At 38.0% G+C, this 25,469-nt stretch overlaps 2 protein-coding genes and 1 non-coding gene across 5 annotated transcripts; 1 reads left to right on the forward strand and 2 right to left on the reverse strand.

The window, feature by feature from the left end:
• The first annotated feature begins 112 nt into the window (after positions 1–112).
• Timm9 (translocase of inner mitochondrial membrane 9) lies at positions 113–14,668 on the forward strand. Of its 2 annotated transcripts, XM_020185104.2 has the most exons (5): positions 113–263; positions 3,369–3,457; positions 11,354–11,418; positions 11,853–11,948; positions 14,155–14,668. In XM_020185104.2, exons 3-5 carry the CDS (start codon positions 11,380–11,382, stop codon positions 14,287–14,289), a joined length of 270 nt encoding a protein of 89 aa, XP_020040693.1. In that variant the 5' UTR covers positions 113–263; positions 3,369–3,457; positions 11,354–11,379; the 3' UTR covers positions 14,290–14,668. The 2 variants fall into 2 exon arrangements, with proteins under 2 accessions (XP_020040693.1, XP_073924002.1); XM_074067901.1 differs by lacking the exons at positions 113–263; positions 3,369–3,457 and adding an exon at positions 3,494–4,699.
• On the reverse strand, positions 4,715–21,500 carry Tomm20l (translocase of outer mitochondrial membrane 20 like). 2 transcript variants are annotated; one of them, XM_074067900.1, is made up of 5 exons: positions 21,365–21,500; positions 21,177–21,220; positions 19,160–19,241; positions 15,022–15,164; positions 14,731–14,784 (listed from the first exon to the last, which is right to left on the reverse strand). In XM_074067900.1, exons 1-5 carry the CDS (start codon positions 21,498–21,500, stop codon positions 14,731–14,733), a joined length of 459 nt encoding a protein of 152 aa, XP_073924001.1. The 2 variants fall into 2 exon arrangements, 1 of the variants encoding a protein (XP_073924001.1); XR_002213674.2 differs by lacking the exons at positions 14,731–14,784; positions 19,160–19,241; positions 21,177–21,220; positions 21,365–21,500 and adding exons at positions 4,715–9,299; positions 9,808–9,840 and having other exon boundaries at positions 15,022–15,160.
• A 2,891-nt stretch (positions 21,501–24,391) lies between these two features.
• On the reverse strand, positions 24,392–24,498 carry LOC141422047 (U6 spliceosomal RNA). The gene has a single exon (XR_012446712.1). It is a non-coding gene; the product is annotated as a U6 spliceosomal RNA (small nuclear RNA).
• Positions 24,499–25,469: the final 971 nt, after the last annotated feature.

The raw sequence follows: 25,469 nt of genomic DNA on the forward strand, positions 1-25,469 counted from the left end.
GTCTAAGCAGACAACCGCAAAAGTTCACTCTTAGGGGATTTTAGAATTCACTGGTCATACTGGATTTTCTCCCAAGATTGTCCCGCGTTATGACGAATCAGCGTCAAGGGGTTTAAGAGCTATTTGACATCATCTCTCCCACGTGTTCTCTGCCATCCAGCGGCCGCAGCGCCCGCCCGGACTCCGACAGTCAGCCCCGGGCTGGATAGACATCGCAGCCCCTCATCCTCGTACGGGTGTCTCATGCGGGAGCCTGCAATTAAGTATGGCCTCTTTTTCTCTGCCCTCGTAATCTCGGGTTGGGTGAAGGGCAGCAAGCTACGTTTTGAGAAGGTGGCAGGGGCTCCCAAGGAAGCCGCCGTGTGTTCGGGGGGCTGCAGGGCCAGCAGCGCGTCCCGGGGCGGGTTTGAACCCAGCGGGGGACCCTGTCATAGGCGAGGCTAGGACCTTGAAGCCCCGAGCCACATCCAGCTCGGGTTTGGGAGTCGGGTTGTGTTTTGGAACAGTGAGAGTATTAGACTGTAGTGTCCATCTATGACCTTGAGCTTACTGAACGGAGACCCTCTAACAGAAAAATCCTGTCTGGCTTTCCAAACTCTTACTGGTTTCAGAATACCTGGGCTAACACCCGGTCCCTGATCCGCTCATTTTGGAAGACGCTCTACTTAGAGCTTTCCCTTTATTCCTTGCCTAAGGCTTTAAAATAGATTAGTCAAAAGCAAAAAATGTAGTCAGGTGTAAAAACTAACATTTTATTTTACATCCCAGCTGTCTACTTTCCTAGAAGAGTCCAGCTTTGGAGACCCTTTTGTTTTTTTTTTTTTTTTTGGTATCTTGATGAGTTTCTGTAACTAATAATTATTTTATGTCCGTTACAGTTTTCCCATTCGTTACTGGTTTCTTAGATTGTATCTGTTTGTTCACAATTTGTTGTGTAAGTGTATTTAAAAGAATACCAATATCAGAGCTGCAAGAGACCTTGGAGATGACCCATAATTTCTAGGTAAAACTTAAATGTGAAAGTTAAAAAAAAAAAACCAAAAAACTTTCCCCTCTAGTCTCGAAGGTTGGGCCATAGACATTCATTAAATTAATTTGAACAAATAATTTTGATCTTACAACTCCTTTACTATCAGTGCTTGAGTTAAAATCCAACTAGTCATGTTCTCATCCCCCAGTGTGCTTCTAGGCCAGTGCCTTGAAGCAAGTCTTTCAGTCTGAAACCAGTAAGAACTGTCTTTTAAGTGTTTTTGGCTCTGGTTAAGAGTAAGATCAACTAGGGCCATCTGTTATTATCAGATAGCTTAAAACCTGATTATAGCTAACTTCCTAAACCTGCTTGCTGTAAATAGTGGAAGGGTCATATGGTAGAGTCCTGTTAAGTTATATTAAACAAGTTAGTAAAGATCAGTTTAGACATTTGACCACTTAAAAGGTAAAGACTGCATTGAAGCAAGAAACATGGCTCACAGATTTTTCTTCTTTCATTCACTTTTTGTTAACATGTTTTTCTGTTTCTTTCTCATTCTCTCTACTTACACATATATTGTTACAATTTATTTTGCTGAACCATTTGTAAGTAAGTTGCAGGCATGAACTTTAACCCTAATTTTTTTCAGCATGTGCCTCCTGAAGGAAATTCTATTTACATAGCCTCAATAAGATTGTTACACTTAAAATAACATTCCGGATTTCCCAGGTACCCCAGAAATGTCTTTACTTTTATTTCAAGGAAAGGTTTCTTTGATTCAGGATCCAGTCAAGGTTCACGCATTGTGTTCATTTAACATGACTCTGACCTCCATTCCCTTGCTGTATGGCATTTTTGAAAAGACTAGTGGGTTTTCAATAATCCCACACAGGATTATACTAATGATTTCCTCATGATCGGAGTCAGATTGAACATTTTTGGCAAGAATGCACATAAGTAATGCTATGCATATTAGCGAATCTCGTGTAACGTTGGATTCAGTGTTTGTGATGCTAGGTTTAATCACTTTAGTGGTGACTATCAGATCTTTACAACAAAAAGGGACAGTTTTCTGTCTGAGATAAGTACCCCACGGTATGCTGTTTGCCAACAATTTACACTCAGTGGTTTTATCCATTCATGATCTTGGCCTGAATCACAAGATTGCCACTCACAATACCAATTCTGCAGTGCAAGGACCAAGAGCAATGATAGTAGCCAAGGACATCAGAAGAGTCACTTATTTTAAATTAAGTTTGAGCAGAATAGAATTAAAAGTTGGCTTCAGAGTTGGTACAACTCCCCATCACATTCTTTTTAGTTTTTTTTTTTTTTCCAATAAGCAAAAAATTCTGGAAATTATCCTTGTGTGATAAGTCAGTTGAAATTTTTTCAGGGGTCTTTCCTAGCTCTTTTGTTCTCTGATAAATTGATTTCCTTTCGAAGAAGGAAATTAAAATAATTTAGGAAAGGAACTATGTAGATTAGGGAATAAATAATAGGCCAGGTATGGTGGTAGACACCTGTGACTTGGGAGGCTGAGGAGAAGGATGGAGAGTTCTGGCTCAGCCTGGTCTACATAACAAGTTCCAGGCCACATAAGTCCCTGTCTCAAAAACAGTTACAAAGAGATAATAGTCATAGTTTAATGAATGGGCGGAATGTATATTTTTATGTAGATATTAAAAATAATAGCTAGAAACATTTTATAGGTCTTAGGGTGTAATGGGAAAAATACTGGATTTTTAAAAGCCTGAACACCTTAAATAGGCCCCAGTTGTTCCAGTTACTATACATGTAAATAACTTCATGTATTTCTGAACTATTCCCCATCCCTCTCAGGATTATTAGAAGAATAACAAGAAAAGTATAATGTATAGCATGACATTGAATAATTTTTAAAAACAGATGCAGAAAAACCCTGTAACCTCAGAATGTATAAATTGATTTCACTTTTATTAAAAAGTTAGATGAGGGGCTGGAGGTGTGGCTCAATCAGTTGGTCACCTGCCTACCAAACAGAAAGCCCTGAGTTCAAACCCCAGGATCCTCAAAAGAAAAAGTTAGATGGGGCTAAGGATGTAGCTCAGTGGGATAGAGTGCTTGCCTAGCATGCCCAAGGCCCTGGGTTTGATGTCCAGCACTGTAAGAAGGGAAAACTGATCTGCCATTCAATTTGATAATAAAAAGGAAGAAAAACACTTTAAAAAAGTTTATTCAGGGCTGGCGTAGTGTCTGAAGTGGCAAAGCACTTGCTTAGCAAATGTGAGATCCTGAGTACAAATCCCAGTACCCCCCCAAAAAAAAAAAATTAACCAACAGAAGTTCAGATTTCATCAAAAAGACTATTACAGCTTGAAGGGGCCTCAGCAGTCATAATAACACCCTCATTTTTCAGGTAAGAAATCAGGCCTGGCTGAAGACATTTACACAAAGGCTGGACGACTACTTTTCCAGAACAGAAAGGAAACTCATGCATCAGAAAAGGTTTGAACTTGATGACTGATAAGATCTTCCTTTACTCCTAAGTACCCTGGTTCTGCAGAAAATTGTTTGGCACACAAATAGCATTTTTGTAATCATTCCCCAAGGTCTAAGCCTTCTTTCCATCTCCAGGTTTCAGGGCTATAACCACAAGGTAACTCCTGATTGGGTATTTGCCTCTACAGTAACAAGTAGAAGTCTGGACACTAGGATCAAACAAAAGGATAATAATAGCCCACAATGCTACTACCTGTTCTCACTATGAGGTGTTTGTATGCTGCTGAACTTTGTCAGTGTACGTAACTTACGATTAAATAACTGCAAAATGAATGGCGATCTAGAACTTAAAACTAGGAAGTAAATCTGAAAAATCATTCACTCAATCTAGGAACAGATATCTACAAGTATGCATGCAATAATAATGCTTGACTACAGAGAACAGCTGTGGAGATTTAGGCAGACTTAAGAATATTACTAACTAGTAGGTGTTGAGTTCACTTGTAGATCTGGGGAATACTTGAAAAAATATATAATAGATAATGGATTCTAGAGAAAAGAAAATAAATCATAATGTTAACATAGTGGTCTTTGAGTACTAGAACTGTTTGTCTTTTATTTTCCAAATTCTCAACAAAGAGATTAAAGACTGCGTAAGGAATGTATATTAAAAGACCATACCCAGAAAATAATTTTAAATGAAGAAGTTCATACCAACACCACTTGGGGTGGTCCTCATTTATGTTTTGTCAAAGACTTATCAATAACAACCATCAGCTGGATGTGGTGGTACCCACCTTAGTCCGACTCAGCACAGGGAAGCTGAGGCAGAAGGTTTGCAAATTCAAGGCCAGCCTGGGTTACATAATGAAACCCTGTCTCCAAAAAAAGAAAGAAACAAGAAACAATCATCATTTGTCAGCATGAATTGCATAATAAGGAAGGGAAAATGGAGACAGTAGTGTACCAATCTCTGAAATTTACAGAGCATTTGAAGATTTCATACCTTCGTGCCTCTCTAACCTCTGACCAAAAAAGTCAGTAAGAATTTTAACCTGGAGTGATAAAAGAAAAGGAATAGGAAAAAGAACCAGTTTCCAAGGTATTTTAAGTAAGGAAATTGGATCTGTTTTCTTTTTTGGTGTTAACTGTAGGGTCCAGTTTTCTGTGTCCTGAGATACAGTGAATGTATTGAATTAGTTCAACAATTCAGAAGGCTTAGGACTACTTTCAGCTAGAAGCCTGTTGGTAAGCCAAGTTCCTTAGTACACATTTTACTGACCTTGTGTTTTTTTTAAGTTGCCACAAAACAGTGGTTTCACTTAATACTTAGTTCCATACAAGTTATCTTACCAGTTCTTAGATCTTTTCTGACTGTTTTCTGAATGCAAATCCAAAAGAACTGTAATCTGGAACTCTTGCTGACAACATTTGCCATGTTATATCTTGTTTTATGGTAGGAATTAGAAAGTTGTACAGTCTCATGTTTTTCTTCAGGAAACTTTTAATTTTGAAATTACAGATTGACGTGTATATGTAAGAAATAATAGATCCCTTGTGCCCTCTACTGAGTTTTCCACAATAGTAACATCTTATTAAACTATAGTACAGTGCATATCCAGGATACTGATATTGATACAGTCAAAATAATAGAACATTTCCATTACAGAGATCATTCATGTTGCCTTTATGTACCCAGAACTACCCTCACTCCTGCATAACACTGGCAACCACTGATAGGTTCTCCATTTCTGTAACTGTGACATACAGTATGAATCACAGTATGTAACCATTTGGGATTGGCTTTTTTTCACTCACTATAATTCTCCAGGCTTTGCATGTATCAATACCTTAATCTTTTTATTGTTGAATTAGTATTCCATGGTATAGATGTAATAGTTGAACCATATAACCACTAAAGAACATTTGAATTGGTTCCATTTTTGAATGTTATGAATAAAACTTCTGGAAACAATCACATAGATTTTTGTGTGAAACTATGTTTAATTTCTCTAGGATAATTACCTTGGAATGGAATTTTTGGGTCATATATTAGTTACATGTTTAAATTCTTAAGAAACTAAGAACAATTTAAACTCTTTATCAGAGTTACTGTACCATTTTATATTCCCACTAAGAGTATGAGAGTGCTGTGGTTTTCTGCATCTTCACCAGAATTTGGTGGTGGTGTTTTTTTGGGTATTTTTTTTTTTTAAAGCCATTCTGATAGGTATATTACCCTAATGGCTAACAATGCTAAACATCTTCTTCTGTACTTATTTGCCACCTGTATGTCCTCCTTGATGAAAGATCTTCTTATGGCTTTTGACCATTTTCTAGTTGGGTCGTTTGTGTTTTTATTGAGTTCTGAGAGTTCCTTTTATCTTCCTACTAGTTGTCAGATACATAGTTTGCAAATATTTTTTGCCAGTCTGAATCACATCTTTTTATTCTCTCAGTGGTATCTTTCACAAAGTGAACATTTCTAATGTTGATAAAGACCAATTATTAAATTTTCCTCTTAGGATTATGCTTTTAATGTCAAGTCTAAGAAAACTTGTTGCTTAGCCACTAAACATTTTGCCTAGCCTGAAGATTTTCTTGTATTTTTCTTAAAATTTTAATAGTTCTTTTGTTGTTTGTTTTTGGTAGTACTGGGGTTTGAATTCAGGGCCTCTTGCTTACTAGGCAGATACTGTACCACTGAAGCACACTTCCAGTCAGGTTATCACTAGTCTGCCTGGGCTGGCCTGGGACTGCTATACTCCTATTAACACTTCCTATGTAGCTGGGGTGATAGGTAGGTGCTATCACACCCAGATTTTTATTGATTGAGCTGGGGTTCTTGCTGTTCACTCAAGCTGGCCTGGATCCTAGTTCTCCCATTCTCTGCCACTCAAGTAGTTAAGATTATTGGTGTGAACAACCACACCCAGTTTAAAGTTTTGGCTATCCTCCTTGGGCTGGATGTATGGCTTAGGTGGTAAGCACAGGCCCTGACTTCATACACCAGTAATCTTGCTAATGTCTTATAAAGAGTTACATTAAGCCTGTATATCAGTTTTGGGAAAGTCGACTTTACTATTTTGAGTTTCCCAGTCTATGAACACAGTATGTTTATTTTTTAGGACTTTGGTACCTCTTATTAGCACTTTTTTAGTGTTCAACATACAAATGCTGTACATGTTTTGTTAGAGTTACTCCTAAATTGTTTCTTTTGGGGAGAAATAACTAATTAGTATTATATTTTTAATTTCAGTGTGCACATGTTCATTGATAGAATGTAGAAATGCAATTGAGTTTTGTATGATTTTGTTTCCTGAGACCTTTAGCAGTGTGATGAGTGGTGAGAGTGAATGTCTTTCCTTGCTCACAATTTTACTGGCAAGTATTGTCTCTCAACGTAATGTATAGTGTAGATTGTAAGGTTTATTTTTCCTTTTTTTTTTAATAGATGCGTTTATCAACATGAAGAAGTCTCGCTTTTCCAGTTTTTCTGAGAATTTTTACTATGAATGGGTGTTGAGTTTTTGTCAATTTTTTTTTTTCTGTAATCACAACAGTCAAGAGGCTGAGGCAGAAGGATTACAAGCTTAAGGCTAGCTGGGGCTATTGCATAGGGAGACTCTGTCTCAGAGAATGGGGGGAGAAAACAACAACAAAAAATACAAACTTCTTTGCATCAGTTGACAGAATCATATAACTTTTTTCTTTAGTCTAATAATATGTGGGCTATATGGATCATTTTTTTGTTGTTTGGTTGGTTTTTGTTTTGGTAGTACTGGAGTCCTTTTGTTTTTAGCTTGCCTATATTGTTAAATTTGAAGTTTCTTATTTTTACACCCTGGGTAATTTTTTTTTTTTTTTTGTAGTACTGGGGTTTGAACTCAGGGCCTCACAATTGCTAGGCAGGTGCTCTACTACTAGAGCCACTCCACCAGGCCAGGATAATGTTTTTTAATCCAGTTTGCCAAGCCTTCTAACTGGTATACTTAGGTGTTTAATATAATTTTCAACCTGTTAGGGTTTAAACTTGTTTTACTTTTTGTTTTCTGTCTGTCCACTGTTTTCTTTTTCCTGTCTTCCTCTGTCCCATTTTTATTTATCTATAGTGTTTTTAAATGTATCTCCTTATGTATCTTTTTTAGAAGTTGTTCTTGTAATTACATGTGTGAGAGAAAAGAGAGATTATCACAATTCAGTGGTGTCAGCATATCACCATTTGGATGAAATGTGGAAACCTTACCTCTCATTACCTTAATTGTCTACATTAGAACCACATTCAAGGGTCTTATAATTTTTGTTACAGCTGACATAGATAAATGAGGAACCTCAAGAATGAAAGTGTATTTTATATATACATATACATATATATATATATATATATTTTTTTTTTTACTGTTTTTCCTCCTCCTTGATATCCCAAGATTTGATTTATTATTTTCAGTTTGAAAATGTTAACCAAGCTGGGCACTGATAGTTCACTTCTATATTTCTAGCTATGTAGGAGGCGGAGATCGGGGGATCATGGTTTGAGACCAGCCCAGGCAAAAAGTTCTTATAACTGGATACAGTGGTATGCACCTGTCATCCCAAGCTAGGCAGGAGACCGAGAAATGAAGGATCTAGGTTCTAGACTAGCACAGGCCAAAAAGTTTGTGGGACCCCATCTCAGAAAAAAGCTGGGCATGATGGCTTGTGCCTGTCAGCACAGTGACTACAGGAAGCATAAAATAAGAGGATCATGGTCCAGGCTGGCCTGGGCAAAAAAACAAGACCCTATCTTTAAAATAACTAAAGCAAAAAGGGCTTGAGGTATGGCTCAAGTGGTAGAGCACCTTCCTAGCAAGCCTGAAGCCCTAAGTTCAAACCCAGTACAGCCAATAAAAGAAAAAGAAATTAACCATTATTTTAGGTAGCTCTGTGAGCAACAAATTCTCTTAGTTTTCCTTCACTTGAGAATGTCTTGATTTTCCCTTCATTGCTTAAGGGTATTTTCACTAGGTAGTAAGTTTCTAGGTGCACCAGTTCTTTTAGCACTTAAAAATTTTTTGTGCCACTTCCTTATGGCCTCCATAGTTTTTGATGAGAAATCTGCTGTATCCTATTTGTTTTTCCTCTATAGTAAGATGTTTTTCATTCAGTACTTTCAAAAATTGTCTTTAGTTTCCACATGTTTGACAATAGTAGATCTTGATGTGGATTTCATTAGGTTTATGCAGTTTGGGGTATGTCCAGTTTCTTGAATTTGTAAGTTTGTATCTTTTGCCAATTTTGGAGAGCTTTAAGCTTTTGTTTCTTCCCTGACTGGAATTGAAGTGCCTTATTGCTCCCTGACTTGACCTCCACTGGCACCACAGAAGAGTATATGGCCTAATTATCATAAAGCCATAATGCAAGTCCTGAATCTAAGCCTCCTTTAATACTATCCCCCAGAGAAGAGATGGAGCAGGGTGTGGGTGGGGATGCAAACCTCATTACTGCTAGCTGGGATGGAAGCCAGAAGTAACACTCTCTGTGGTTTCTACTGATACTTAGTGGAGGTAATGGCAGGGGGTCTTGTTACTCCCTGGCAGGGATGAAAGTCCTCTGTTCCCTAATCATCTTTCCCTAACACTGTAGTGTAAGTGTTGGAGCCTACAGCCTACGGAAGGTGGAGGTCTAGGCTCCCCCATCTGGCCTAATCTGATAGGGGTAAGCATAAGGGCCACAGTTTTTTTCTATGATATTTGCTAGGAGTGCAGTGGTCATTGTCTAGAAGTTTTTTGTCTTGCAGCTGCTCTTCTCTTTGTCCTTTGGTTAGAGAGACTGCCCCCATTTCAGGTTGTCAGTTTCTTCAGCTTTAAGTCTATATGAGGTAGAACAAAAACACACATGAAGAATTCATCCCTGTGTTTCTCAGATCCCAAGGTCCCTAGCCAGTCTTCTTTATTCTCTGCCTCTCAGAGTTTTCTTTTCTTTGCTTTACATATGATGTTTAGGGTTTTAGTTGTACATAGAGTATGTCTGTACCATCTTCCTGGAAACATATGTCATAACAACCTCACTGCATGAGATACTTAACAGAATCTTGTTTCTCTAACTGGTATTTTATAGCAACCATAAAGATTCAGCTTGGCTCAGAAACATGGCTAGTTTAACAGCTAGCACAGTCTTCAGCACATTCAGAGTTTATTACATCTACCAACTAATTAGAACATAACTAAGAATTCAAATTATAAATAATTTTGAAATTGGTATTAGAAGATGCTTAAATATTAAGATATGTATTTCTGTGCAGTTAAGTGGTTTGAGAGTATGGAATCTATTTTATAACTTATATGAACTAAGGGGAACTCCAGTGTGTAACATCTTACCTGGGATATGAGTGATGATAATCACAGCAATATCTGAAAAATGGTTACCACCAATTAATTCTTGTATTTTCTGATAGTTTATATCCTAAAAAAAAAATACACTATTCATAAAGCTATGAAGTTAAATAGAAATAAAGAGCATTATTCCTAACTTTTGGAGTGTTTATAGAATGCTAATTGCCTGAACTGTGGGCTAACCTAAAATCTCTACTGTGTTGTTTGTGTTGTATTAACATGCAATAACTGAGATATAAAGGAGTTTTAATAGAAGAGTGTAGTTTACATACTGGTACAACTAAACCAAAAATCCCCTGAAGTGTACTCAATTATGTGTTTTGTAATTCATTACTTCAAAGAAAACTGTGGTCTATAATATAAAAAATGAAACTAGCATAGCAAATAGAAAAGAACTGAAGCTTTCCCTTGCATATGACTTTAAAAATGTCAATAGTTATAGATACCATAGGATAAGGAAAAAAAAAGAAGGAAGAAATCAGTGCACAAAGGGGAAAAGTACATGCATCATTGGGAGTGGTAGAATGGAATTACCACTGATTAAATGTTTTAATCAAAATGAGAATATTAATGTTTTTCATGATGGTGTCATATACTTTGCACTAAACTTGAATTTTCTATTTAGTTTCAACTCCATATTAGCATCATAAAAATTTCATACTTTTCAGGGCCACTTTAATAGACAAGCTAGTAAGAAAGATGTGCATATCCAATTTACCTATTTTGTGTTAGTTATCAAGAAGTTCAATATAAATATGTATAGTATTTATGCTAATCTGTAGCGTATATGATTAATGTTTGCCTGTTCTTCTACATGCTATTTAGTTTCTATTTTAAACAGCTTTATTTTATACAAACCTTCTAAGTGAAATGTTCATCATTTTGAGAACTAGTCATGACAGAGTAAATAAACAGTGTAATACACATTCTCATATCTGGATTAACTGAAGTCCTATATTAAAGATTTGTATGAACCTTAGTAATTTAGAAAGGTTTTTTGACTTCTGGTCTTCCCTTCTCTGTTGCCCCAAATTTACACAAGTATCATGTTTATAAGTTTCTGTGATTGTTCTCACTGAAATGCAAAATATACATCTTCTTTAACTTTCTTTTCGAACCCTTGAGTATTTTCCATGAGCTAACATTGACTTAGTGAATAGTGTTTGTTAACAATTAATAGAACATTCATATTTACATGGACAGTGAAAGGATCATTAATAGCACAGGTGAGCATTAAATTAGCAACCAGTAGAATAGTTAACTAAAGAAATGTTAGGAAGACACTAGTGTTCTCTTGGTTTTGCTTAAAATCCTACTTTCTTTAAGTTGGAGATTTAAGTTATGACAAGGCCTCTGAGTTCCATAGCTGGCATTAGAAAATCTAATTCCAAACTCTTATCTTTTAAAGTCTGTGAGACTGGGGATACATGCAGATAGAAATTTATAAAATATGAACAATAATTTGTTAACTTCTTAAGTAGCCATATTCATTAATAGATTGACAAACTTTTTTTTTTAACTTTTAAATCAGGTGACTAATAAACGTATCAAAAGAATATGGCTGCGCAAATACCAGAATCTGATCAGATAAAACAGGTAAGGTATTATAATTAATGGAAAAGGATTTTGTTTTTTTTTTTTTTATTTTTTTTTTTTTTTGTTTGTTTGTTTGTTTTTTTTTTTTTTTTTTTTGGAAAAGGATTTTGAAAAAAAAAAATGTAAGGCACTGTTGGATGCAATCATGTCAGCCAATTATCTCACAAAATACATGTTCATATTTCATTTCCAAAAATGAATATTAGCTGAACATAGTGGTACATGCCTGTAATCCCAGCACTTAGGAGGCTGAGACAATAGGATCCTGAGTTTCAGGCAAGCCTGTGCTGCATAGCAAGATCCTGTCCTCCCCCCACCCCCAAAAAAGGGGGTTCAAGTGTAACAGGATATTTTGTTTAAATACAAAATACCAAAGTTTCAAATCATCTTTGTTGCAAAGCTAAACATTAAAGAACTTTCTGATTTATTTGTAGTTTAAGGAATTCCTTGGAACCTACAACAAACTTACCGAAACCTGCTTTTTGGATTGTGTTAAAGACTTCACAACAAGAGAAGTAAAACCTGAAGAGGTATGTACAGTGTAGGCTCACTAAAAATTCTCCCAAGTTTGTGATAAACAATAGGATTCCCCTAATTACTTCATTTGCTCCTACTAATTGGGTTGCCTTTATATGCCATTGCTGGGAGGAACTGAAGCATCCAAGGAACTATGGCATTGATGTTCATGATGCCAAGTTTAATGTGACAATCAGAGTGTACCAAGGCAGACCTTTTTAGAGAAAATGCCTGGGGCAGCTGAGTTATTGTTCCACAGCAAAGATTCTTATTAATTACCTTTCATGCAAGATGGCCTGCCTAAGAAACTTGACATAGTCTTTTTTTCTGGCCCTAAGAGCCTGGATTGACTTTGGAAAAAGCAAAGCTTGAATGTGGTAATTCATATTACATAGGTGAACTCTGAAACCCAGTCATATTATAAGTCTTTTGATATCCTCATCAAATCATTGCTCAAAATGAAATAAACTTTTCCAGTGGAATAAGTAAACATTCATGTGGAGAATTTAGTGTCTGGGCAGTAATCAATAAATACTTGTTAAACAATTGATAAAGCTGAGGAGAGATGCTAAGTGTGATGTTCTTGTTAAAAGTAAAAAACAGTTGGGCGCCAGTGGCTCACACCTGTAAGAAGGTCTCTGCTTCTTGGGAGTCTCAGATCTGAAGGATCATGGTTCAGAGCCATCCTGGGCAAATAGTTTGAGAGACCGTATCTCAAAAATACCCAACACAAAAAAGGGCTAGTGGAGTGGCTCAGGTGGTAGAGTGCCTGCCTAGCAAATGTGAGGCCCTGAATTCAAATCCCAGTACTGCCAAAAAAAGAAAAAAAAGTAAAAAGTAGCAGGGTGCAGACTCCATTTTAACCAGAGCAATATGGACTGAAGGTGTGACTCAAGTAGGAGGGCACCTGCTTTGCAAGCACAAAGACCTAAGTTCAAACTCCAGCCCCCCCCCAAAATAAATAAAAGGCGGGGGTGTACATACTTGTAATCTTAGCACTCAGGAAGCTGAGGCAAGAGGATCATAAGTTCCAGGCCAGCCTGGGCTACATGTCAAGCTCTTGTCTCAAAAACAAAATAGAGCAGTAAAATGTTGAGGATTAAGAATGTTGAAAATGGGGTTTCTCATTAAAAAGGAACAAACCGGCCAGTGTAATGACTCACAGTTGTAATCCCAGTGGGGAAGATCATGAGTTTGAAGCTAACCCAGGCAAAGTTAGTGAGACCCTATCTCTATAACAAAATACAAAACAGAAAGGCTACAACCATGGCACAAGTAGTAGACCAAAGTGGTGGGCCACTTGACTGGCACGCATCAAGCCCTAGGTTCAATCTCCAGTACCACAAAAAACAAAACAAAACAACAATAAAAAAAAACAAACCCAAAAAAACCACAGAACAAACTTGCTAATTTTGAACTCAGGGCCTTGTGCTTGCCAGGCAAGCACTCTACCACTTGAGCCACACCCTCAGGCCTTTTTGCTTTATTTTTCAGATATTGTCTGGCATTTATACTTAGTTACCCTTGGACTGTGATCCTCCCTACCTCTGTCTCCTGCTTAGCTGGGATCACAGGCATGTGCTACCATGCCCAGTTTGTTTGTTGAGATGGAGTCTTACTAACTTTTCTGCCCTAGGTAACCTCAAACCACAGTCCTCCCATCTCTGCCTCTTGAGTTGCCTTGGATGTTTTGTATTTTGGGGTTTTGTTTGTTTTTTTGCGTGACTGGGGATTGAAATCAGGGCTTTGGACTTTCAAAGCAAGCACTCTACCTCTAGTCTATTTTGCTGTGGTAATTTTTGGATATGGGGGTCTCAAAAACTATTTGCCTAGGCTGGCCTTGAACCATGATCCTCCTGATCTCAGCTTCCCAAGTAGCTAGGATAACAGGTGTGAGCCACCAGCACTCAGCTAGAAGTACAATTCAGTATCTAAATAAGGGGATAAGCATGTAAGCTTTAATATTGAAACTTAACTGTAGAAAATCTAGTCCAGAAGTTTCATGACAGCTGGGATCCTCCATTTGTTCATAGCCATTCAGTATTCATTATTTCTCATCAATGGGATGAAAGTATCAGCAATTGAAAGCTGTGGTCACTTGCTACCCCTTAATGTGAATATATATTCAAAGAAAAAGTTTCCACTGGTTCTTTTAAAATATATCCATTTTTAAAAACTGGTATTTTTGTGTTGCCTGTTGTATTTCCCTTTTATTTCTAGATCACCTGTTCAGAACATTGCCTACAGAAGTACTTAAAAATGACACAAAGAATATCAATGAGATTTCAGGAATATCATATTCAGCAGAATGAAGCCCTGGCAGCCAAAGCAGGACTCCTTGGCCAACCACGATAGAGAGTCCTGATGGGTGGACTTTCAATGAAAGATTGCAAATAGCCATTGCACTGGAAATGAGGATTCATCTGATAGAATCCCCTGAAAGCAGTAGGCACCATATTTAACAATCTGTCATGACTGCTTGGTAAATGGAAACCACTGGAGAAACAAAATCCCTGTTTACTGGTAACAAAATAGAAGGTCTTTGTTCAGTGAAAATAGTAAGATGCAACATTTGTGGAGGCCTTAAGATGCAGCAGCTTGGTCAATTTGATTAGAAAAATAAACCATTGTTTCTTCATTTGTGACTGTTAATTTTAAAGCAAAATATGTGTCCAATCATGTATGACAGAAAAACATTTTATTAATGAAAGTAAAATAAATGAAGTATCACTGAGCAGTTGTTTATACTATGCAGAACACAGTATTCTGACTGAACTGTGGATACGCTGAAAATTTTCAATCAGGATCATCTTCCAAGTATTCCTGTTCTTTCATGTCTACCTCAGATTGCTGGTAAATACATGAAACAATTCCTTGCTAGTCATTTCAATCTTTTTTCCTTCATGCTAATGGAAGTACTATTCTACTTTAAAGTTGAAATGTTGAGACACTCATAACAAAAATTCACTACAGTTGGAACATAAATAGGATATTTACTCATTTAAAACTTTGATCAGCCCAAATGTGGTGAATGACTGTTACATTTCACAAGGTATATTTCACACGGATCGTTAAATATGTACTCACCTGGCATATAAGAGGAATTCTGTGCAACAGCATGTCAAATACCTTGGGAGGGAGTGTGTGTTTGAAAACCTTCAGAAGCTCCCATGGTTGCCCACACACTAAAAGAGCATTGCTGAGATGTTCAACACCCATTCCATGCTCTCCTGAAACAGATTAGTATGTTTTGAGCAAAATTTCAGTGTTCTTCAAAACTACCAAGAAAGCAAGAAAAACTGAACATTAAAAAGCATATAAAACTAAAAACTTCGGACAAGTCCCATACAGAGTAAAGTATGAGGGGAAATGCTGAGCTTCACAGTGGGGAATGTGCAGCATAAATAATTTTATGAGGCAAATTACAGTACATGTACTCACTGTTTGCAAATGCACACTTACCTTAAAAATGTTCACATTCTGCATTTTGTGCATATAGGGAGATAAGGAATAGATTGCATTATCAAAGCATTGAAATAACATTTTGGTTTTTTGAGGCAGGGTCTCACTTAGCTCAGGCTGGTCTGCCTTGAACATGAGATGCTCCTGCCTTAGCCTCCCAAGTGCTAGGATTATAGTCATGGACTTCCACGCCCAGCTTAAAACAAAATTTAGTATAACATGAATTATATATCCAGAAGAAGAAAAGGGATTTATGAACTTTTAGCTTCTAAGTTCAGTTTAAAAATGAATTTTAGGGCAACTGGTTTGTGAATTAACAATGAAAATTTATGAAGAGTGGAAATTAATATTTCTGTGTAAGCTAAGACATGGAATGACAGTTTCATTTTCTCGTTTCACTTTTTAGAAAACATCAGTGATCAAGGTTTCAAAACTAATTAATGCCAGAATTAGGAAAAGAACCTAGTTTTTGACCCTTGAGAATAGAGCATACTGTCTATTTACAGTACTTGGTAATCATAGGTGTTGAAAATTTGACACTTTCTGTTTCCAGGCAGAACTACCTATACTTAAACATAATATTAACTGAAACAAATTTCCTATTTATTGGTTGAAATAAATGATCATATGAAAAGTACATGACCTGACCTAGACACATACAAAGCAAGCCTTCTTGAGGTTTTGTCCCTATCTACATGCCTAGTTTTACACTTTAAACATAAATTTCATTGCTGAGTACTAATAAAGATGGTATTTCTTACATGAAACACTATAGTAATATCTCAGTAGGTTTTTGTTTTGGTGTTTTTTGTGGTGCTGGTGATGAAGCCTAGGGGGTTGCACATATTAGGCAAGTACTCTTCCATTAAGCTACAGCCCCAGCCCTAAGGTTTATTTTAAATTGACAATATCACAGCTTTATGGAAGTGATACATTAAGCCAAATTACTTTGATTATATTCTAACTTTTAAGAAAAACAAGAGATAGTAGTGTCTGCTCTTAAGACTGATGGCATTAATAGAATATAAAAACAATTGATTTTGTCAGTTAACCAACCAATAAATTTATCTCAATATTAATGGCCCTCTGGTCCCACAACCATTTTAACAACTAAAATGGTTGTAGCATTACTGTTTGAGCACCATTGTGAAAGTTCAAAACACTCCAAAATCTGAAATTCTGAATACCAACATAAGGCCACAAGTAGAAAACGCCACATCTGGCCTCATATGTCACAGCCCAAATTTTGTGTAAAATTACCTTTAGGCTATGTTTATGGTCTATAAGAAATACAAATGAACTTTAAGTTTTGACTGGGTCTCATTTCCAAGATCATTAGGTATAATATGCAAATATTCCAAAATCAAATATACTAATGGTCCCAAAGCATTTTGGATAACAGATAATCAACCTGTATATTCTATCTGACAGCAAAATAATGAAAAGTGAGGTTAGTGGCAGAGGGGAATAGCGAAAACTGAAGACTGCAAAAAAGTGAGTGAAAATTAACCATATTAGAATACTTATTCTCAACTTGGATTTATAGTGTTGATTTAAAAAATAGTCATGTCTGAGTCCTACCCTCAGAGGTTTGGGGGGTGAGGAGGTTTGATGGAGATTTAATGAATAAGCAGCTAAGATTGAGAACTACATATAAATAAAATATAGAAGAATATAACAGAGCTAATTAATCAATTTAGGGGTTTGTAGGAAAAATGCTATCTTTGAGAGAGGGAAAAATTCAAACCCAAGTTTGTAATTTTTGTTCTAATCATCCCAAGATTTATAATGTATCTATATCTAAATCTAAACTATCACATGATATCTCTTAACATAAAGTGAATAGGAACAAAATGTAAGCAGTCTGTATATTTAATACTGGGGATACATTCTGAAAAATACTTCAGTTCTTAGAAATGCATTACCAAATGATTTCATCTCTGTCATACTAACATTATAGTCTACTTACACAAACAGATAATATAGCCTTCCACATACATAGGCTGTATGGTATATTCCATCATATATACAGTCCATCATTGAGTGAGACAGATGATGTATGATTGTATATTATTTTCTTTTTTGACTTATAATTCAAAATTTCTTTCCCCACACTTATCCTACCCCAATTTCATAAAAGTTGAAAGGTTTTATCTATTTTAATTAGTCCTATATTCAGGAAGTATCCATATTTAAAGATGAATCCAGATTTTATGAGCCCCCTATCTTAAACAATTTGAGGGCTCTTGTATAAGAAAAAGTTTATGAAATTATGAATTTAAAAGCTGCTAGGAGACCTTGGAAAAGACTTCCTGTGCAAATGAAGGTCCTTAGCTTAATTTTCACTATTCTTGTAGTCACACCTGGGTGTATAACTTAAGTCAGTTCTAACTTCATTTTGTCATTAATAAGCATTCTCAGTCCATGTGAAAAATTATACCACCTAAAAGCAAAGATAAATATTGCATAAAATATTAATATTTCAAATTATAATGATTAATGTGCAATTATTTTGAATGGCTGCAATTTTTCTTTCATTTCTTGATAGTGGTTTAAGCTACTGGATACAAACCTTGGGCATTCCCATAAGCTGTCTAGGATCTTGACTTCCTCTTTGTTTTTATAACAGCATCCTAGAGGCTACTACCCACTTACATGCAGGTTAAAAAAGCAAAATCTTTTGAAAAAAAAAAAACAAAACAGAAGAAGGAAAAAATAGGTAGAGACACCATGCTATGCAGGGAATTTGCAAAACTTGAAAAAATATACATATATTTTATTTAATGAGTATAATGATGATCCAACACATCAATTATCCCTTACACAAGAAGTTTCAAAACAAATTCCCTGGAAGCACTTATTACCAGAATAAGGACATTATAATTACTATATATAGCATTTATACAAAAATTACACTATCTTACCACCATGTTAACTGACAATATTGAGACGTTTTCTCAAATCCCCATGTGAAATTATGTTGAGAGTTAAAACTCAAAATATACTTGTAGGTCATTAAGTGTTAAGTTATCCCTATAGGCCTCACTACATTAAACAGTATAAGAATGATCATTCATAATGATTTTAGAATCAAATAAGTATTAAGAATATTCTAAGAGGGCTAGGGATATAGCTCGGTGGTAGAACATTTGCCTAGCATGTGTAAGGCCCTGGGTTCAATCCCCAGCACCACAAAAAAAAAAAAAGAATATTCTAAGAGCCAGGTATGGTAGTAGTGTACACCTGTAATCCCAGCATTTGAGAGGCTGAGGCAGAAGGATTCTGAGTTCAAAGCCATCCTGGGTTACATAACAAGACCCCATCTCAAAATATGTGTGTGTGTGTGTGTGTGTGTGTATATATATATATATATATATATATATATATATATATATATATATATTATGTATATGTATATAGTCTAAGAAAGTAAGAAAAATTTTATAATGCTGTTAAATTTTTAAGTTCTGATTACTAGTAATATGGAAAATTCATTTACCAAGTATTTTACATGAAAACAAGCAAGGCTTTCTCATATTTGGTTTGTTTCCTATCTGCCTTCTTCTAAGAAAGGCTGCAACATAACCTGAACACCAACATAGTGGAGAGGGATAGTGTGATGAAGTGAAAATTCTGGGACAGTTTCTCTGTAACTGAAGCAAATTACCACATCTAGCTAGTTAAGTTATTTAACAAATACTAATATGTTAAATATTTCTTAAATTATTGTAAATAACATATAAAGGATTGTTTACAATCTTACCTCTAGATAACCAGTGTTCTCCCATACGTACTTCTTGCAAAAAACGTTCTTGTAGTTTTTCATTCTTTGCTGCATCCCACAACTAAAAGATCATAAAATATTTAACAATGAGTAATAAGAGAAAGGCATATAGTTACTGATCAAAATTAGTTTTTATTTAAAAAACACATCTTGAATCTAGTCTCTAAATCCAATGTAGTTGTTCTTTATAATAATAAATAATAATAATAAATCAGTCTCCTAAAATGGAGTTATAATTTCAAATGCTAAGAAAAAAAAAAAAAAGAGGGCTGGAAGCATGGCTCAAGTGGTAGAGTGCCTACCTAGGGAAAAAAAAAACATGGTATATTTAGTAAAGTTGAGATGCTTGTAATAACTTTTACCAGCCTAAACACACACAGCAGAAATTCTGTAGTCAAGGTAGTTTTTATATGTTGCAATAGTATTGTCTTGCCTGGGTTATTAACAGAGCTTATTGATTTGGCTGTCATGATTTCCCTGGCTTATGGGGTCATTTTGGTCATTTGGTTGTGGTGCCTGTTCAGGCAGTAATAACTCTTTACTAAGGGAGGCAAGAAGTTATCATACTCACTCCCTCAGAAGGAGAGGGACAAAGACATGGTGGAGGGTTGGTAGGGCAGTTGGTGACTGTTAGAAAAATGCTTTGTTTTGCTGCAGCCTGGTTCAGGAAGGTAACCAAGGCCACAAGATGATACCATCATTGGTACTATGCTGAGGACAAGCCCGGAGCCTCTCCAGCCACCTTTTAAGCTTTGATCAGCAAACATGCTTGTATCAGTAACCACAGGTTTCTTTCAGTAGATGTTTAGTGAGCACTAGCAATTCATCAGGCAGCAATGCTTCCAGAAGAGGCACCACAGGGCATGTTCTTCCACATGCTCTCCTCTATGCATGTGCTCTAGCATGCTCTTCTTTTCTGGTTCTACATATATACACTGACTGCATTATGTACCTGCTAGCTTGCCTCTGGGGACCCAGTCCAGCATACAACAGGGCAGCTCAGGGCACATGAAGAGGACAAGTGCACATGCTCTGCCAAGAGTCCCAGCTAAGTGAAAGGCACAATCAGTTGCAAACATAAGGGAGTGAGCCTTCAGAGGACTCAAGATGCTGTGTCAGCCTGGCTGAAGCTGATAAGCCACGACTCTTAAAAAAAGAAACAGTAAGTAAATTGAACACCCTCCATAATTCAACCCTGAAAAACCATCTGGCCTCTGAGCTCTTGTTACATTTGTTGGCTTTATTCACTGCCTTGTATTGGAGATTATTCTTCCTGCAGTACTGTTCACCTCTGCCACACCTGGACAAGGACTCAGACCTAAGAAGCTCTGGAATAGGCACCAAGTAACCCAGACAGATTAAAAATTAAGATTTAAATCCTTCTGAAATTTCACCCAAGACACTAAAGAACTCTCAGCTGCACCTTTAGGGCTATGAGATTGAGTTAAACTGAGCCAACCACCAAGATGACAGCAACTGTTATCTTTAAAACTGACTGGAACCAGGCGCCAGGGGCTCTCACTTATAATCTTAGTTACTTGGGAGGCAGAGATCAGGAGGATCACGGTTCAAGGCCAGCCTGGGGAAAAGTTTGTGATGCCCCATCTCCAAAACAAGGAGAGCAAAATGGACTGGAGGTGTGGCTCCAGTGCTTTGCAAGGGAAAGCCCAGCGTTAAAGCCCAGTCCCATCCCAAAAGAAAATCTTACTAAAGAGTTGAGCCCAAGAACGCCTGCCTAACAGGCAAAGGCCTTGAGTTTAAACCTCAATACTGCAAAAAAAAAAAAAAAAAAAAAATTCAGTGTTGGCCCTGGGTTCCGGTGCCCTAAAGGAAGCGCCATTTCCAACCATATTTGCTTTATGGCAGCTCTCTTATGCCCCAGCCTTCCTCTTATGCCTCGTTCCTTCGTCCTTAGTCACACGACGGTGACAAGCACGCGTGGGTCCCGCCTGAGGCCACACCTGCTTCTAGAAAGCTCCCGGCCACGGCCCTTCACCTGCGCGCCCCGCGCCTGGGCCGGGCTCGGTCCGGCTCTTCTTTCTGCAAACACACGGCACGTGCCGGCTGGTGGCGCCCAGGCCTCCGTGGGCCCGCGGCGTCCCGGCCCGGCCCGGCCCGGCCCGGTTCCGCCCGCCCACCCCGCGGCCCGCCGGGCCTGGCCGGCCGCCACGCCGCCGCCCTCACTGTCCCGCAGGCGGCGCCGGAGCGCGGGGTCGCCGCGCCGCTTCCGGTCGAGGGAGACGCAGTAGGCGAGGAAGGCGACTGCTGCGCAGGCCGCCAGCACGGCCAGCAGGCCGAGGCCCGGACGGATGCCCGGCATTGGGCCGCGGGGGCCCCAGCCGAGCGTTGGGCGCGGGCCGGCGACGTGGCGAGCGGCGCCCACCCCGACCCCACCGCGGGCTTCCCCGACGCCGCCTTGACGCCTGGCGGCCGGGCGGAGAACGGATGACGAAACCGAGGCCCCCGACGACACGGGTGAGGCCCTCGGCCAGCGAGGGGCAGGGCTGTGTTGGAACCCGGGTCTGTCGCACTCCAAATTCTGAGCTCCTTCTCCAAACACGCCCTGTCGCTTGTCTGTTGAGGATCAGTGGCCCAAGTGGTGCGCTGGCGGGGACCCCCTCGGGCCACCGAGGCCTCTGGCTCGTCACCCGCAAACTTAAGGGACTCTAAGGTGGACCTCGGCCAGTCCTCTCGTTAACAGCACCTGACACCCGCCCGGACTCCACACCCTGGTTTCCGGGATCACCTGCAAGGACCCAGGCAGTCCAGGGTCTCCAACACCTTAACTTAATAGCTGGAGGAGGAATTTTTTTTTTCCCGCCCTTGGAACTGGGGTATGAATTCAGGGCCTTCACTTTGAGCCACTTCACCAGCCCTTTTTTGTGAATGGTTTTTCGAGATAGGGCCTCTCGAACCATTTGTCCAGGCTGGCTCTTGACTCTGCCTTCTGAGTAGCTAGGATTATAGGCGTGAGTCACCAGCGCCCGGCTAGGAGGAGGAATTTTGAAGAAGAAATACCTACCCTATGGAGTGGTTATAAAACAAAAACAAAAACAAAAACAAACCGGTTGGTTTGCTGGGCTAAGCCTAACAGTCAAAGGTACCAGAGCCAAAGCAATTCCTAGAGGACCAGGATGCTTCACTGGCCAACACGCTGTTTTTTTGTCTTGTTCAGCACAGGTTAGACTTTGCCCCAAACACCAGAGTTTTGGTTTTTATATTAAGGCAAAGAGAAGGCATAAGCTAAGCAACCTATGCAACTAAATAAGTTTTTGTTATGCTACTCAACTAACAATAGTTACTGATTCCCTACTTACTGGCATTTCCGATGTGCATAGCAAGAAGCTCCATTGCTCTGAATACCAGGGGGGCTGAGAAACAGCCCTTGTTCTCACAAGAGTTAGCTAGTGTAAATTACATATCATTGGGTTTTGTTTTGTTTTAGGTACTGGGGTTTAAACTCAGGGTTTTGCATTTGTCCACCAAACGCAGTACCACCAAAGGAAAAAAATTACAAATCTTTAAAGCTTTGGTCATTTTCTTTATTTTTATTGTTATATTATTGTTGTACTGGAAATACACTGTGACATTAAAAATATTACAATATATTATAGTTGAATTCACCTCCTCCATGTCCCCACCCTTCCCTGATTTCCTGGAATAGTTTCAAACACATTTCATTTTTCCACTACATTCACCCTCCCACACCTTTTTCTTATATTCTCCCCCCTCCCACAGGTACCAACCCCAGACTGGACCTGTTTAAACCTTCCTCTTCTCCATTTTTGAAAAAAGGCATTTTTGTTCGTTTAAGATAGCTATGCAGGAAATTTCATTATGATATTTCCACGTATATATGTATTATAACTTGAATTGGTTCATCCCATCTTTTTCTACTTTCTGCATTAGTCACCTTACAGTGGTTTCAACAGGTTTTAAAATTCTGTATTCATTCTTGTATAGAAAGTACATCAAGCTTTGGTCATTTTCAAGTTGAGACAGTACTAATAGTTGTCCTCAAACTATGGTTCTGTGCTGGATGATAAATCTCTCTTAAACAGCTCTACTGATAGAAAATAAAGTGCAGATAAAGTATATGCTTGGATAAATTCTGACATGTGAAATCAAGATAGTAATTATATCTATCATCCCCAAGTTTCCTCAAGCACCTTTCTTTTCCCCCCTGCAGTGCTGGGGATTGAACCCCAGGCCTTGTACATGCTAGCCAAGCACTGTACCACTAAGCTATATCACCAGCCTGAGCTCACTGGCCTGAACACCTTTTGTAAGATGTGATTATTTACTGCCTACCTTCTTGGTCAAATCTGTAGTCTGTTTTTATGTACATTGGTTCTTTGCTGTTGAATTTGAGAGTTCTTTATATATTCTGGATACAAGTCCTTTATCTGGTATGTGCTTTGCAAGTAGCTTCTTCCAGTCTGCAGTCCTGTTTCTTATTTCACCATTCTTTTAACAGTATCTTAACCATAGTGCTTGTTTAGCATATTCAAGGCCCTGGGTTTGATCCACAGCACTGCCACAAAAATAAAATAATAATAATAATTATATATATATATATATATATATATATATATATTTTTTTTTTTTTTTTTTTTTGGTGGAACTGGGGTTTGAACTCAGGATTTGCACAGCAGAGCTGGAGCCAAACCTCCGGTCCAGGAGCCAAACTTTTAGTTGTGATGAAGTCCAATTTATTTAATAATTTGCTTCTTTATAGATTGTGCTTTGGTGTTGTATCTAAGAAATCTTTGCCCCACTTAGATCCACAAAGTTGTTGTGTATTTTATTTTAGAAGCTTTAGTTTTAGGTTTTGCATTCACTTTGTGATCTATGTAAAGTTGTTATCCACTTGAGTTTTCACAAGCACTGTACCATGGAGCTGTACAACCCTGGTCCCAGGCACATTTGAAATATCTTTCTGTACTCTCTTTTCCACTGGCGTACACCAACCATCCCCTCCTTATTGTCACTATAGATTAGTTTGCATTTTCTGGAGTATTATATAAATGGAATTATACAGTATATACTCTTTTAAATTGTCTGGCTTCTTTAACTCAGCATAATTGAGATTCATCCATGTTTTACCAGTAGTTTCATTTTTATTGAGAAGTGGTAAGATCCATCCAAAATAGGGATCCAGATTCATTTTTTAAAAATATGGATATAAAATTGTTTCAAAACTATGTCTTTTTTTTTTTGGAACATTTCACAAATTTGCACATCATCCTTGTGTAGGGACCATAGTAATCTTCTCAGTACTGTTCCAATTTTAGTATCTGTGCTGCCCAAGTGAGCACAGCCCTATGTCTTTTGAAAGTCTATTCTACCTTCATTATAGTGTCTGAGCCTTTGTCAAAAATTACTTTTCCATATATGTGGGAGCTTATTTCTGAATTCTATTCTGTTCCATTAATCTAGTTGTCAGTCTTAGTTCAGTACCACTGTTTTGATCACTATAGCTTTACAATAATTCTTGAAATTAGGTACCATTAGACCTTTTTTTGACAGCACTGGGGCTTGATCTCAGGGCCTCATGTATGCTAGGGAGGTGCTCTTACCACATAAGCAACTCCACCAGCCCTTAATTCTTATTTAGAGTTGTTTTGGCTAGTCTAGGTCCTTTGTATTTCCATATGAATCTTACAATTAGTTTGTCAATGTCTACAAAAATGCCAGCTGGGATTACTAGGATTGCACTGAATTTGAGGAGTATCTTACTCTACATTCTTTTGTTATCACAAAATATTTGTGGGTAAGAGTAATTTATAAGCAGAAACTCATGTGGCTTATGGTTTTTAAGACTAGGGAACCTAAGAGCATGGTGTCAGCATCTTCTCAAAGGATTTTTGGTTTGTTTTTTTGGCAGTACTGGGGTTTGAACTCAGGGCCTTACTGCTTGCTAGGCAGATGCCCCTACCACTTGAGCCACTCCACCAACCCTTTTTTGTGATGGGTTTTTTGAGATTGGGTCTCTTGAACTGTTTGCCTGGGGCTGGCTTTGAACTGTGGTCCTTCTGATCTCTGCCTCCTGAGTAGCTAGGATTACAGGTGTAGCTTCAGAGGGTTTTCTTGATAATCATAACATGGCATAAGACATCACATAGCAAGAAATAGCAAGCAAGAAAGCATGGTAGCTCCTTTCTTCTTTCCTTTTGTTTTGGTGGTATTAGGATTTGAACTCAGGGCCTTGCCTTGGGCTTGTTAGGCAGGCAGACTACCACTTGTGCCATCACACCCCCAGCCCTTTTTGCTTTAGGTATTTTTAAAA

This window comes from Castor canadensis, chromosome 3 (genome assembly GCF_047511655.1).
Source record: "Castor canadensis chromosome 3, mCasCan1.hap1v2, whole genome shotgun sequence".
In the NCBI taxonomy this organism is placed as follows: Eukaryota; Metazoa; Chordata; class Mammalia; order Rodentia; family Castoridae; genus Castor; species Castor canadensis.

Excerpts from the sequence above, each read along its gene's own strand:
- Timm9 (XM_020185104.2), top strand. The coding sequence starts at position 11,380 with ATGGCTGCGCAAATACCAGAATCTGATCAGATAAAACAG. Across the intron at positions 11,419-11,852 it reads AATCTGATCAGATAAAACAG|TTTAAGGAATTCCTTGGAAC; the intron begins GTAAGGTATTAT and ends ATTTATTTGTAG. Across the intron at positions 11,949-14,154 it reads GAGAAGTAAAACCTGAAGAG|ATCACCTGTTCAGAACATTG; the intron begins GTATGTACAGTG and ends TTTTATTTCTAG.
- Tomm20l (XM_074067900.1), bottom strand. The coding sequence starts at position 21,500 with ATGCCGGGCATCCGTCCGGGCCTCGGCCTGCTGGCCGTGCTGGCGGCC. Across the intron at positions 19,242-21,176 it reads CCCAGGCGCGGGGCGCGCAG|TTGTGGGATGCAGCAAAGAA; the intron begins GTGAAGGGCCGT and ends ATGATCTTTTAG. Across the intron at positions 15,165-19,159 it reads AGAACACTGGTTATCTAGAG|GAGAGCATGGAATGGGTGTT; the intron begins GTAAGATTGTAA and ends AATCTGTTTCAG.